Genomic DNA, 16,265 nt, shown 5'->3' on the forward strand with positions numbered 1-16,265 from the left:
TGCACTCTTTGCGGATCTCCACATTCCTCACACGATCAAACATGGTTTTACCACACATACGCCTCAGGGATCTCATTTCAACAGCATTTAATCTACTTTCATCCTTTCTTTGCCAGTTCCATGCCTCACTTACATACATCAAGGTAGGTACCAGCACTTCATTGTGGACTGCTAACTACGCTTCTTTGGACAATTTTTTCTTAGCGCCAACGGCGTTCAGTCCTCCATTAATGGAATTACCTGCATTTACCCTTCTTTCAATATCTCTGTCAGCCTTCCCATCTCTCGTAAACATACTTCCTAAATACACAAACTTAAATAGATTGCTATATTTGAAAAATTTGAAATTAATGATGTTGTTTAGTGTAAAATGATTTTTTATAATTTAGATAACTGAAAATCTTCAAAAAGCTACAACAACATCAATAATTCCATTTTATGTAATATTAGCACTCTAATACTCCCAAAAGAGCCGCCACTCAGAACTGTAACATGTGTAATTTAAAATATTTTAACCCCGTTAATACCTGTTGAGAAACAAAGGGAGAGGAGAGCAAGGAAGTGTGCCGACTATCAGCGAGCTACGACCAAACTGTATTAGAAAGCATTTCTATAATAAGTTACTGCTGGATCAACCGTAGGTGATAATTTTTTCAAAATATTTGATACTTGAGTTACACTCCGTCACAAATCTGCATAAAATGTGTTCTCATTCTAGAAATATTTAGGGTGTGTTTCATTATCCTCTCTATAAGCTGTCAAAATAACTATCCATTAAAATTGTGGCATTCCTTTTATAATGTTTTTTTTTCTCTTTCTTTCTTCTCTCCTTTTTAAAATAAAAGTTTATTATATTTTTTCTTGCAATTAAATATCATGGTCACCCTACATGTTTACTACATTATACTGTAATGAATTGGCTGGAATTAGATTAATAGGTACCCAATTCGTAGAAACTTTAATGTAACAATATTGTTCTCTGAATATATAATCTTTGTGTTATTTTAATTTTTAATATTTTGTAAAATTATTAACCTCAACACAGGCCTGTCATAATGAGGTTAAAAATTCTAACATAAAAATGATACAATGTAAAGAAACAAAAAACAATAAATATGCATTCGCAATGGGTAGAAAACTCCGCTAACTTATCCGATATATGGCCACTATTCATGGGCTTGAGTACCAAATAATAAACTCGAACTCTATAAATAAATAAATCGTAAATATATGTTATACTATGTTTCTCTGAGGTATAAACCACTCACTGGCTCGATATCTTCAGGCTTTTTCTATGAAAAAAATTGGTTCTCAATATAACCATAGATATGCCAATATATAGACAGTACAATTCTCATTCAGAGCCTACTTATTAGCCTAAAATATTACCTCACAACATGAGAAAAAAAAAACTCATTTACAAGCTAAGCATTCTTAGTTCTTTTGACAGCTCTCAAGAGGACATTGAAATATGAATTAATGCAATGGCCATTCCTTAGTGATAATCCACATTGACATAACCAGACCCTGCGCAGAAAAGTAAAGTTCGCTAAAGTAATGTAACGGCTTACAGCGCAGTCCATTGTGGGACTTTTCTGATCAGGGTCATAATGTTTGTTTTTAACCGTACCGTCCACATATCGGATTGCATAGAAATACAAAAATGAGTGGGGCGAGTAAATTATAACACATTTGTATAAGTGTCTACTAAATAGTGTAACAAAATATTCAATATTGGAAACAAGCCTGAATTTTTTTAATCTGGGATTTGCAGTTAAGGTTTTTAGGCAGCCAACAATTTGGTTCGCCATTGTAAAAAGGACTACTTATTCGTAAGCAGAAATTTTCAAACACCAGATACTGATATGACAATGTGATTTGCTTGCATATTGTCAGATTCATTTATTGACAAATCGCTCAGCACGAGCCTTGTACGGTAGTTGAGAAAATCACCAAAATTGTAATTTATAAAATTTGATTGAAAAAATACTATTATTTCTTACCCAAAAATAATAAAACCCCTATTGAACACAGCTAATTTTATTTGATGATTTTTTTATTAATTTAACGAACTCTAAGCATAATTTTTGCCTGACCAGACTATGCAATAATTACAATAGCGTATTATCAAAGGTGGATATTTTCAGTTGCGAACTTACCAAATACAAGAGGTCCATAAAAGAATATTTCCCTTATGGTTTGTGAATAATGTTATGTTTCTATTGTTTATATTTCTATTATGATTTGATTTATATCTACAACCTCTCTCTATGGCTATAAATGTATTGTTTTGTAAATTTTTCGTTTTATATAATCTTTTGTTTTGTATAAATTTTTTTAATTCGTATTCCTTTCTTACAAATTTAATTTACTTATTCCTTATTATGCTGTTTCAGTAGAGGTCACAAGGAGGAAATCCATAATTGGTTTTATTTTGGCTATTTAATACTTATGTACGAACTGAAATAAATGTAAACTGTCGATTTCCCAAAAGTTAATAAATCAATAATTATTTTATTATCACCTTCCGGCTGAAGTGATCGAATGGAGTAGAGCATACACACTCCTTCACGTTCTTGATGGTCTTCCAATCCAGTGCCACGGACGCAATCTCCTCCTGGATCTGCAGGATATCGGTGACGGGCACCCCGCCATGTATGATGATGTCCTCTGTGGGTATTACAGAGAAGGGCGGCTGCTTGCCGTCTAGTGAGGGGTTCTGCCCGTCCAGCTTCAGCGGATGGTCGTCGTTGGCGCAGGCGAGCTCCGAAAGAGTTGCGTTTGTCTTTTCGTAGAGATATCTGCAAATTAAACAAGTATTTTGTGAAATAAGAAGGGAAAGAAAAGATAGAGAGAAAATTAGAACTTCACGATCCCTGCTACTTTTTATACAAAAGTCGTTAATGGGGTGCCTGGCAAGCGAGTAAATTATTGAGAAACGATTATAAAAGAAACTGTACAAGATGTACAGTGGTTTCTAAACTTCATCATTTATGAAGATCTTCATATCTATCATAATTATAATTAATAATTGATAAAAAAATAATATTATTTATCAATTATTAGATGGAAGAAACCTAAATAAGATTATGAAACAAAGTCGACTTCGAAATATAAAAATCCTTAGAACCTTGGTTCGCCCCCATCTTGAATATGCTTGTGTTATAACTAGAGATGGCAAAATTTAGCATTAATTTTCAGATTTTTTAGCATTTTTTTTTTTTTTCCATTATTTCTGGCTTTCACCCTTCAAGGGTGTTCTTGGCCATCATTTAAAATTATTGAGAAAGGTGTATTGAAAGGTGAATTTAAATATTAATTTTATTTAAATAGGCAAATTTCAAAATTATAATGAAAATTGGAGTCGAGTTCAGACTTAAAAGAGATGAAATGTTGAATGGAGGGGAGGCAATTTTAGTTAAGGCTTGATAGAAGAGAGGATATTTGTTTAGAGAGGGACAACCAAAAAATATGTGATCTAAAGTTCCCACTTCTAGACCACAGAATGTACAATCTGGGGAGTCAAGGACGTGAATTTTAAAAAGATGGGAAGGAACGGAACAATGACCGATCCTCATTCGAATGAGTGAAGAAATTTCTTTTTTGGAAAAATGAGGGAATTGCTGAAACCACGGTTTTGATGGAATAGTCCTTTGTATTGAGGCATAGCAGGCTCCCTTGGATTGACTAGCAATGTGCCAATACTCTGACCAAACATTGCGGGATCTTTCTTTGATGATGGAAAAAATGTCAGATAAGGGAATGTGGTTTACGAGGGTAACAACAGGGTTGGACGCTCCTTGTTTTGCCAAGGCATCCGCAATATCATTACCCATGATACCAACATGTCCAGGAATCCAAATCAGGGTTACAGATTTACCAGAGCTTTGAATGGATGCTATCATCACTCGAATAAGGCATACAAAATGATCATCAGGATGAAGAAGAGGACTGGATTTAAGTTTTTGGAGGGAACTGAGAGAGTCAGAGAGAACGAGGGAATGTTCAAAATTATTTTTGATTATATATTTGAGAGATTCTATTATTGCAATGCACTCAGCTGAAAATATTGAAACAACAATTGAAATAACAATTGGAAAATTAGCGTTTTATAGCATTTTGAGGCATAATTTAGCGTTTTGTAGCAAAATAGAAAAAAATGTATTTCCTGAATTTTTTTAGCGCATATTTTAAGTATTTTTGGTAAAATATATGTTTAACCTTCATTTGCAAGTATTTCCATGTGAAAGATTATAAATAATTAATTTTAATATTAAATTAATAAGGAAGGAAACTCTAAGTACGGGTCGAACACAAACACAACAAATGCAGATTGCGATTAACATCAATAGCCGTAATTTATTTCGCACAATTTGTGTAATGTCGAAAAGCAATTTTAGCCTACAGTACAAAAATATTAACACATAAAATAGTAACAAAGTTATAAAAAATCGTAATGGAAATATCGATTTTTTGAAATTCTCAAATATTATTTTAATACCCGGTATTTTCGGGAAATTCGCGCCTATTTCGCTAAATAGAATAATTTAGCTGAATACGGCCAAAATCACGTTTTTCGCGTTAATTCGCGAAATAGAAATCACTGGAAACACTTTCAAATGCCTTGAAACGCAAAGAAAACTTATAAATGCCCTATTTTCGAAACATAAATATTTTTTCGCGTTTTTAGTTAAAACGAAATTTTGCCATCTCTAGTTATATGTAGTGATGGGAATGATCGAAATATTTATATAATCGATTTTTTTTAACCGAAACATCAAAAGAATCGAATGATCCATTCGAATGAATCGCTCGGAGTGCGGGAGCAATAGCTACGGACAGGGGCAAAAAATTTTCCGTCGGGGGGGTGGGGGGGGTAGGATTCGAAAATAGAAACTCGAATATCAAGACTATTCCTATCGTAAAAAAAATTGTTTGCATATTCCGGTTGTAATTTATTTTCATTAGTATGGCAATATTTTTGGTAAGCAGGTACTAGCGAAATTTCAATCACTAATTTTCATTCCTGGCAATGATTCCCTTGTTGTCTGCTAGCAACATTAGTATTATTCCTGTTAACCACGAATTTCAAATATGTATGCATATGCAATTAACATTTTTATAAATAATTAATAAGATTCGAATATCTACATACGTAATTAAAATAAATTATTATACAAGTTAAACCGATGTTAATTTCATTCATGTTAATTTCAAATAAATTAAATATATTTGTTCGTAGCATAGGTAGCAGATATATTATGTTTATATGAACGAACACATGTCACTTGATGAGTTTAATATATACTGAATATTGTATACTGCCCGAAGAAGCTACGGTTGTGGTGAAACCCGATCAGCATTAAATATAAAAATGGTGTTTGCTAAGTTATTGGTTTATTTTATTTTAAATATACACTACCCGAATGTCCCGAATAGATGATACATAACCTAAAAATAACATAGGTAGGTATTAAACCTTCAATTGTGAAAAACTATCACCATGAAAATCTTTTACACATAAACTATACCTACTAGAAACGTAAATCGTCACCTAAAAGTATTAATTCATAATTTACAATTCACACACGAGGTTGATTATAACATCAACATGCTTCAGTAGGCAGCCAACAATGTACTTATAAAATATTTCGTTTGTCAAGCAATCTGAGATATTTTGACATCTCGAAATATAACCTCTCGAATGTGAGAATCGATTTGCGTTTTCGAACGAATTCTGACAGTTTGGAAACGATTGTCTCAGACTGAACATTCAAATGATTTCTGACATTTCAGAGCGATTGTCTCGATTCCACTTTCGATGACATTTGAAAACGATTATTTCGGACCGTGCATTCGAATTAATTCTGACCAATCACAACGCTTGGCTGGCATCGATTATTTCTGACCAATCACAGCGACGACTTTCGATGTCGTTTCAAAACGATTGTCTCGGAGTTGCATTCGAATTAATTCTGACAATGAATCGAGATATTTCGAATGGTAAAAAAGATCGAGTAAACCATCGATGATTCATCGATTCCGCCCATCGCTAGTTATATGGTCTCCTTTTTATGCTATCCATATTCGTCATATTGAATCCGTTCAACATCGGTTCCTAAAAGGGATTGCTAGGAGGCTACAATTAGAAAGAGGCAATTACTCGTATTATGAAATTGAACAAATTCTAAACCTTTCTCCTTTGGAAGACCGTCGGAAAAAATCTGATCTCATTTGTTTCTTTAAAATTATCAACAATTCGATTGACTCACCTACATTACTAGAACTCATCACATTCAATATACCTTCTCGTAGATCCAGAAATAAAGAACTGCTCTTCCTCAATCAACACTCAACTAATTATGCTTATAATTCACCATTGTCCAGAATATGTAGAATGGTCAACTCACGTCAAGACCTTGATTTTTTTGGTATAAGTCAGAATGTTTTTTGTCGTTCACTATGCAATTGAGGATATTTTGTATCACTTTAGTTTTAGCAAGGTCTTTTCTTATATTTTCCCTGTTTGTCTCTGCTTTTACATATATACCATCCTTTACTCTTGCATTGTACATTGTCCTAAATCTCGTGTCGCTTTGTTATGTATTGGACGAAGTCCTTTAATTAATTAATAAATAATTAAAACACTGAAGAAATCAGGACATTTGTGTCACTGCACAGTAGCTAAGTATAACTAGCTAAATCTTGCATCATTGCCCAAGCAACGTCAGCAAAAAAAGAAATCTTTGACAGAAAACTAATGACTTACTTATTGTCAATTTGGTTAGAGTTGTTGAGGTGGTTCACAACCACATAGTCAGAGTTGTCGTCCTTCTGCTGCGGCGGGGTGTGCGTGTGGTTGGTGATCTCCTTCAGCTTGGGCTTGTTGCTGTGCGACTTCTTCTGGCGACTGCCCAGCAGGGACTTCAGAGAAGTTATCCTCTGCAAATAGCAAACAATTTATAACCCACTTCGCTCCCAAATGCAAATTTTAATCATTACCGAGACATGATCCCTTGCAACCATAACAATGTGAGGGGATCAAGGCCCTTTCAGCTCACCACACAATCCTAAAGGACATATATTATAAGGATTTTTACAATCAGATGTTCTTGACAAAAGAAAATTCATTAGAATCTACATGGCCCTACGTCAATCTTTATTAGAATATGGAATAATTTAGTGCTATTCAAAGTAACTATCAGAATTATTTTACAAGCAATAATTATTAGCCTGAAACACTCATCCACATTGAAAAATCTCCTGATAAAAGATACATGACGCCAACGGGACTTGAACCCGTGTCCTTTCGATTTCCGGTCGACAGCTCTGACCACTGAGCTATGGCGGCTTATCTCTTATCCGCGAAATAATTCAATATATACTAGTGTTTCATTCAACAATTACTGCTTGTTACATTTTTTCACCTGAAAACAACCAACTTTATTTTATATGAGAAAGGCATTGTAAGTGCTAACTCTCTCACTAGATGGCGTCGAGACAAATTGTCTACATTTTTTGGTGAAGATATTCGTTGGCGTCATGTATCTTTTATCAGGAGATTTTTCAATGTGGATGAGTGTTTCAGGCTAATAATTATTGCTTGTAAAATAATTGTTACCCTTTGTGCTATGCATAAAAAATCTTGTCTTAAACATTAGTTTACCAAAAAAATAATAAATAACTATCAGAACTTGCTTAGACAAATTTTTCAATAATCTTATAACAACTCTTCGCCAAAACCATACTTATTTATCCTCACAAAAACAATACATTTGATCTTTAACCAACATACCTAAAAAAATCACTAGGTCTTTAAATCAAAGGTACATACAACAAGCAAAAACGAACAAAATATTTGGACAGAGAAATTTAATTTACTGCAGTATAAAACTTTACAACAGATTACCACTCTCTCCTACAAAAAAACTTACAAGCATTTTCAAAATATTCATAAAACAACTAGAGGACGCAATGTTTTTCTCGGGCGTCTCCAACATCTTCCACCATTCACTACTGTATACCACAATGTTACTGTGAACAAACTACATTAGATTCGACTCCGTATCTCATTCGGGTGCAGAGATATTGTGTTAAGTATTCCTCGGGCGTCCCCAACTTCTACCATTTAAACCACTCTTAAAATACTCCTGGCACTAATAAGAACAAACTTAAAAATTTTCAGTGATATCGGTCGACTACTTTGAGAGATTTGCGAGCACAAACATACGCAGACTGAATTTTTATATTATTAAGATGAATTTGTTACACAGGGAGACAGAAAGTTGATAGAATATTGCAACTAAACACAGACTGACTCAAGTGAGACAACCTGTGTAACATAAGTATAATACAAAAAAAAAACACTTTTGAATTTAAATTGTAAAATGTTAAGTATTGAGAAATACAAAAAAATTGTGGCACATATCCTAATTAGTGTAATAGGTATTAGATTATATTATAATGCAAATTGAATAAAATAAGGAAAATGTTAAATGTGTTCCCCAGCAAGGAAAATGAAATATAATTTTGTCAATACGAATCACATTTAATAAATACCACCCAATAGTTGAGAGCTCGTTTATGAAATCCCAAACCCACGCGAGTGCCGGTCTAATGCCAAGTTCGAGACCCGGCCTTAAATGTTTAGTATTATTAAAATATACAAGGGGGTACCCAAAATAAACCAAATTGATGATGCGGGAAGCATATTTTTGTTAGTACCGGGTTCTGCCGGTAAGACTATGTACAGATACCTTTCCTCAATCAGTATGCTGGGCACTGCGCTGGAGAAGTCGTCCTTTCGGCTGGTGTCAATTTTTTGGTGATTGTTGTTTTGTGTTCTGGTCGTTAATGCAATGGTTGATTTTCGTGAATAGCACGCAGCCGTTAATTTTTTAAAACTGGCACAGAAACTCTACGGGAAAAACTCAAATTTGGGAACCACAAACGTTTGTGGTTCCCAAATGAGGAACAAACTCTGAATGGATGACTTCCCTCACATCGAAAAAACAAATCAGCATTATTGATGTTTGATCTCACCTGATGAGCTTTTTTGAAGCGAGGCAAATTTGGAACATGATTCGTCACCTGTGACGAATTTGAATAAAAAGTTTGGGTCATTTGGCAATCTCAAAAACGATGAGCACACAAAACTACCATCACCAAAAAATTCACACCAGCCGAAACGATGACTTGTCCAGCGCAATGCTTAGCATACTGACTGGAGAAAAGTAGCTGTACATGGTTCTACCGGAAGAACCCGGTACATACTACAAAAACTAAGCCCCTTGAAATATCAGTTCTGTTTTTTTTGGGTATCCCCTAGTAAGTAGTCCCATTATAGAAAGATCTAGGCATCCGAAACAGACAAAAACATATGTTACGAGGATCTCACCTTAGTCAACAGCGTGATGTGATCTTGAAGCGATGAAGTATGATCTGTGGTAGCCAGCAACAAGTCTCCCAATGGCTCCCGAGGGTGAACTCCATTCTCAAACCTGCAGTACATACCACGCCAAAATCTGCAACAAATACATTTTAAAATATAAACATATATATATATATATTTGACATTTTGGTGATGTCATAATGAGCAAAAATAATCAATGACATTACAAACTATAGACACGTTATAGAGATCTCAAAAGTAGCAAACGAAAAGTAAGGTAATTGTCGTACTTTCTCTACATGAAGAGGTCATATGCTGGTGTTGAAATTCCCTCTTGTGTGGTGAGAAAGTTTTCCCATACACGGCAACACTAGTAAAAGCCAAGGAATTACATTTCTTTCTTAACCTCTCAGAAAAGGACTTTTATTTACTTTGTGTTCCTTTGCGAACTGTCAAAACGCGAAAATTTTTGTGTTATTCACGAGTTTTGTTAAAAGCTTCATAACTCACGTTTTGGGAAACGTAGCCTCATTCTAAAAAATGTTTTGGAAAGATTATGAAATTCACTATCGTATTGTTTTGTTATACATAAATATTTGCGTTTCTAAATATACATTTTCTGAAAACGTCAAAAATATGTAAAAATCGCTGACCATTATTTCAAAGCTGTGAAAAATGTACTTTTTTCTGAGTATCATAAAGAAATAACACTTTATATATTGAAGAAATATAATTAAAAACTATTAGTCACCTCAAAATATTAACCGTCCAAACTAAAATATTTTTAATAAATTATTTAAAAACGCAATAAATTATGAACGAACAAGATGACAGATTCAATCGACTCAGATAATGCACCTCTAAATTCCATAGATATTTTTGAATGCAGACGCGTAGCGTTATTCATTATCGATACTCTGTTTTTTAAATCATGGCAATCCGTATACTAGTGATGGAAAGAAATCGATTTTTGTAAAATCTCGCGCGTTTACGTGAAAAGACGTACTAATGTCTTGACCGCTATTATCATATTTACGTCTTTTGACGTTCTAATGTTCCGAGTGGTTAAATACACCCCTGAATTACTTGTTATTATAAATTATACAAATATTTTATTGTTTATCGAAGATTTTAAGCGCTATAAGAGAAAGTGAAGTTTTCTTAGCCCCTCCGACATTTCGCGAACTTGAAGCTAAGATGTCTTAACCGAAATGTCAATTTCACGAAAACGTTGTCTTATTACCGCCTCACAATCAAAGCTCTATAAATGAAACATTACTGAACGGAGCCGAATAGTAAAAACTGTTTTAGAAAGGTTACAAAATAGGCTTTCAAATTGTTGTATCATAAATAAATATTAACATTTGTAAATATTTAAATTTAGAATGGAAACATGAAAAATAGGTTAAAAATGACTCACGTCATGTTTTTAGGTGAAAATGGTACTAAAATCACAGATTATGTAAACAAAAATATTTATTCTATTGTATATATGTGTAATAAACACTTTTATCACCTCATTTTTTTATCATTTCATATAAAAATATTTTATAAAAATTTAATATGTGAAGCGCGCGGCGCTACCGGCAGACATTTTGCGCGGATAAAAATTTTGTGTCAATTATGCGACTGTCAGCAGATTCCTGTTTTGTATTTCCATAGACAACTTGGTAGTGATGTGTAGCTTGATCTATAATCGACCTTTTAGTTTTTGTTTGAGGGATGTAACTAAAATAATAACGGAGTAAGAACGATTTCTATGGAGAGACACGCGTTGACGTGTAAACACGCTTATTGTACTTGACTGCTGTCGTATTTTTAACGCATATATCTGCTTACGTTGCTGAGGGGTTAATATATATTACTGTCACAATTATACTACGGTTTCAGGCTACAATTCTGTTATAAATAGATTACACATAATTGGTAACTCGTATGCTATGTTAGCTGATGTTTTTTATATGCCTCTATTGAAATATAAATCTGTACTGATTAAACATTTTAGCAGTGCATATTTTAACAAGATCACTGCATAACAGAAAGACTGGCAGTAGGTCATCTCATATATATTCCATATTCATCTTAGTGCAAACGAGAAAGTGTATTGTCATCTCAATCACACCCATAATGTAGTATTCAACGCAACTTTTAAGTATGTAAACGCTGCCCGCGCTGTTTGTGTCTATCTTTGTTATACATGACCAATTCCAGAATTGACTGGAAATGTAAGTATGTCTGTTAGTTAGTACATTTAGTGAGATATTATAACATGTCTATAAGTTTGTTTGTAATGCCATTGCGTAAGGTGAACTTTCTAAGACATCAAATGAATTGTTTTGGTTACTTAACTAACATCAAGTTTAGGTTGTGTTAGTTTAGGTTTAAATGAGGGGAAAAGACTATGTTTAGGCTGTGTTAGTTTAGGTTTAAATGAGGGAAAATGACAGTATTTAGGTTGTGTTAGTTTAGTGAAAGAAAATTATGGTATTTAGGTTGTGTTAGTTTAGTGAGGGAAAATGACTGTATTTAGGTTGTGTTAGTTTAGGTTTAAATGAGGGAAAATGACTGTATTTAGGTTGTGTTAGTTTAGGTTTAAATGAGGGAAAATGACTGTATTTAGGTTGTGTTAGTTTAGGTTTAAATGAGGGAAAATGACTGTATTTAAGTTGTGTTAGTTTAGGTTTAAATGAGGGAAAATGACAGTATTTAGGTTGTGTTAGTTTAGGTTTAAATGAGGAAAAATGACACTGTAGTCTATGGGGTAATCTTAAGAAACATGCAAAATTGTAATTTTTAAGATTAAAGTTTTAAGAGAATGAAAACAAGATTTATGTTTTTCAAGGAAAAATTCTGAATTTAAATTCAGCTATTTTTTTATTCAAATAGGCACTGATTCGACAATGAAAACTGATTTTAATGACTTTGCAATTTTTTGATAAAATAGCTGAATTTGCAGAAAAATAACAGTAAAAGAAATATGATTGAAATATAATGTAACATAGATTATAAATATTTGATAAAACAAACACACAAAACCCAACACCTATCTTTTTGATTTTTTTAACATAAATTGAATTACACAAGAATATAATGTCAACATAGCACAGCAATTTGTCAAATGTTTGTGTATCAGTGTCTGGTATTACTTGGTTAAATATTATAGAAGAATTTTCGTAGCGTTTTTTCTGAAGGATTAAGACGTTTACACATAAATTCTTTTTGTGTTCAACTTTATGAATTTAAAAAAAATAAAAATGCAAATGAGAAGCAAAATGAGTAAGCTCATTTTTTCAATTAAGAGTAAAATTTATTTATTATTTAAAAATATATACACAGTATCTGGAAAATCATAGGAAATTTTTTTTTTTCTATATTTATTTTTTCAGGGGTACGTTTTGGGGCATTTAAACCCTTCAAGCTAATTTGTTCGGTTTTGCGAACAATCCGCAGTTTTATTACCCGTAGAGTAAATTTGTTCGCTTTAGGGAACAGCTCATATGGTGTCATAGAAATCGTTGTTTCTCTCTTACTGTCATAGTTAGAAATATGTTTTAAAGGGTAAGAAAGAAAAAATACCACACTTTATATTTAAATGTATAAGTGAATCACAGAATAATGAAAATTAACACCTCGATAAAACCAAAGGTTCCGGCCGCAATTTGAGAAAAATTTATGAATCAATTCTTAAAAATTCAATTAAAAGTTAAATTCTTTTCAACAATTTAATTAGTGAAAATTTACAAAATTGGATGTCTAAAATATGATTTCATATTCAAATTTTCAAGTAAATTTAGACAATAAATTTTTTTATTGTGGTTTTGAGTAATTAGTTTTTTTTAGTCCCAGCACCACCAAGTCTTCTATATTTCAATAAATGTATTAGATTGTAAATGTTTTTTGATGTTGTTTAAAATAGCAAACACTTGACATATTAAGTTCGAACACAACAGTTTTTTTGTTACTTCATATTTTATCCCTTACCTGTTCACAAAACAAAGAGAAAGAATGTTTTCCAATGATTCCACAACCACTTATCAGAACTGCACAAGTTATGTGTAAGCAACAATGTACCTTATGCTGATTGCTCTCAGTCGTCATGACTAATCCTTATTATTTTCCTTGCCAATATTTATTTTTCTACCCTCGTATGCTGTTAAGTAATTTTTTGTCAATAGAACATAACTTTGCAATCGCCCAACAAAATAAGACTTGAGATAACCAGGATTTGTGAAAGATTTTTGCAATTTAAAATGATTAGGGCCACGTAGTGCTATTCTATATCTGTCACGAAATGGCACGTCGTCATAAAACTTGATTAATTCCCTTTTCTATTATGAACAGAAATGTAATATAAACAGATTTAGAAAGACAGAACACAAAGCTTTCATTTCGCTATACGGACACTCGCATATCATTTGAAAAAATTCTGTGAAACATGAAACCGTCAAACAATTCACCGGTTCAAAGTTTGTCAAATTTTTGCTATAATCATTTTTATATGAAACGAAAAAAAAGTGCAATGACAATAAACTTTAACTTCTAGCTGTTTCTATTGTCATAATAACTTATGTAAATTGTACCATCTATATATCTGTAAAATCCTAGATAGTAGTTTAAGAAGTTAATCATGGTAACAAATAAAGGTGTCAATAATGCTGGGATTGAAACATAGATAAATACTATTGCAAAACCAAGATCGAGGCCCAGAATCATTCCTACCACCTGCTAATAAAGCCATCTGAACTCATTGTAATCTATCATTAAGAGGAAGCTACAAGCCAAAAATGTGTATATTCTTGGTATACCTTATTTCGTAGGTTATAGGCATTAAAATCGCTTGACAAATGGAGTCTAGAAACGTTCGATTTCAAGCAAAAAAGCGGTTTTTATTTATTTTGTAAATAATTTTATAAGAACGCAAAAAAGTTAATCAAGTGAAACTGTCATAGATAATCTTAGCTATAATACTTTATTTTTTTTAAGTTGTTTTCTTTACGCAATCATACATTTCTATTAAAAAAAAAATTTTTTTAGTAGTTTGCATTTATATTTTTTATTGAGTAATTTATTTTTTTATTTGTATTCTACTCAAGCGAAGCGATAGTAAAACCTTCAATTTATCTAAAGCATATTTTTTGTTATTCATAATGTACACCAATTCATTATAAAGATTAATCAAAATAGTGATTTGGCATTAAGCTTCGCCTTAAATAAATGCCCAAGTTTTTTATTGTTAAGATATTTATTTTATTATTAACCCGGAGTTACAACAAACTGGCACAAACAGAATAGCTAGTTATATTCAGAGAAATGATTTTTTAATAGTAACCTCATGGATATGCTGGCAAACAAGCGGTTAAACACATTTGTCTAATTATAGGTGTTTTTTTTGTTTCATATAAAGTGGTAAATACAGTTTACAAAAAAAAGTATCAGTAAGCGATTTAAAAAACTTTTGCATTAAAGATATTAATTTTTAACGCAAAAAGATTTCTCCTTTCAAAAAAGTATTTCATTTGGGATACGTTCAAAAACAGCAAATCTATTGACATGATATTGTTTTGTCTAGGCTAGAGGAGTAACAGCAATCAAACAAGAAACTTCTAAAATCAAAAAGTCAAATGCGTTTATCGCTTAGCACAACTGGTATTGTTTTTGAACACAGGACATGACAAGGAAAGAAACAAAGATGTTACATAGACCTTAAAAAGCTAAACATCATCCGTGTAGCTTCACACACATTCAGCAACCATGATTATAATAATTGAAATATATATTTTGAATGAGGTAATTCAGAGGAAAAATCAAATGGATAAATTGATTGATATTTCAGATAGCACATTCCAATGGAGATCATGCTACAGAGAGGAAACTGGCAAAGATAAGAGAATAAGTAAGATGATACATTGAAGTGTGGAACCAACACAATAAGTAAGATGGTACATTGAAGTGTGGAACCAACACAATAAGTATGATGATACATTGAAGTGTGGAACCAACACAATAAGTAAGATGGTACATTGAAGTGTGGAACCAACACAATAAGTATGATGATACATTGAAGTGTGGAACCAACACAATAAGTAAGATGGTACATTGAAGTGTGGAACCAACACAATAAGTATGATGATACATTGAAGTGTGGAACCAACACAATAAGTAAGATGGTACATTGAAGTGTGGAACCAACACAATAAGTATGATGATACATTGAAGTGTGGAACCAACACAATGATTTATTGATCAAGTCACTCACTGCATTACTATCTTTATGCTCCGTATTGAGTGCCAAGGTTTACTAATGGAAAACAGAAAATAAGAAAACATTTACAAAAGTGTATTAGTTGGCAGGCCCACAAATATATCCATTGATATATGATTGTATCTGAAAAAGCAATGTGCATTAAAAACTTATAGAAATCTTAACCCATTGGCATCCGAATTGTTGAGATAAAAAATTGGCCCTCTCCCCCCAATTAATTTTGTACCGAAATTGTAATAATGTAAGTAAATGTGGATATAAAAATATAATAATGTGAGTAAATGTGGGTATAAAAATATAATAATGTAAGTAAATGTGGATATAAAAATATAATAATGGGAGTAAATGTGGGCATAATAATGTAAGTAAATGTGGATATAATAATATAATAATATATCGTCGCATTAATTCGTAGACTGCGTAACTCCAAATTTTTCGAAAATACGTTTTTAATGCCATCTGGTGTTAAAATTAGACCCGCATCGACTATTAAAACTCGAAAATTTAAAAAAAAATTAACCTTTTAGATAAACACAAATTAGGAAACTGCGTAAAATTATGGTGCTATTTTTACTCGCGAATACTTCGTAACTCCTTAATTCAGTATTGGCC

The 16,265-nt window shown here is 32.4% G+C and overlaps 1 protein-coding gene across 2 annotated transcripts in view; it reads right to left on the reverse strand.

The window, feature by feature from the left end:
- Mtmr6 (Myotubularin related protein 6) overlaps positions 1-16,265 on the reverse strand; it is a 162,678-nt gene that overhangs the window by 5,632 nt on the left and 140,781 nt on the right. For both annotated transcript variants that reach the window (XM_089644798.1, XM_089644797.1), the window contains exons 11-13: positions 9,398-9,524; positions 6,770-6,942; positions 2,525-2,801 (exon numbers count right to left, since the gene is read on the reverse strand). In XM_089644798.1, coding sequence (XP_089500924.1) covers positions 2,525-2,801; positions 6,770-6,942; positions 9,398-9,524 — 577 coding nt within the window. The remainder of the gene's footprint in view (positions 1-2,524; positions 2,802-6,769; positions 6,943-9,397; positions 9,525-16,265) is intronic.

Source organism: Hesperophylax consimilis, chromosome 21 (assembly GCF_061612785.1).
Source record: "Hesperophylax consimilis isolate HC1 chromosome 21, BYU_Hcon_1.0, whole genome shotgun sequence".
Lineage (NCBI taxonomy): Eukaryota > Metazoa > Arthropoda > Insecta > Trichoptera > Limnephilidae > Hesperophylax > Hesperophylax consimilis.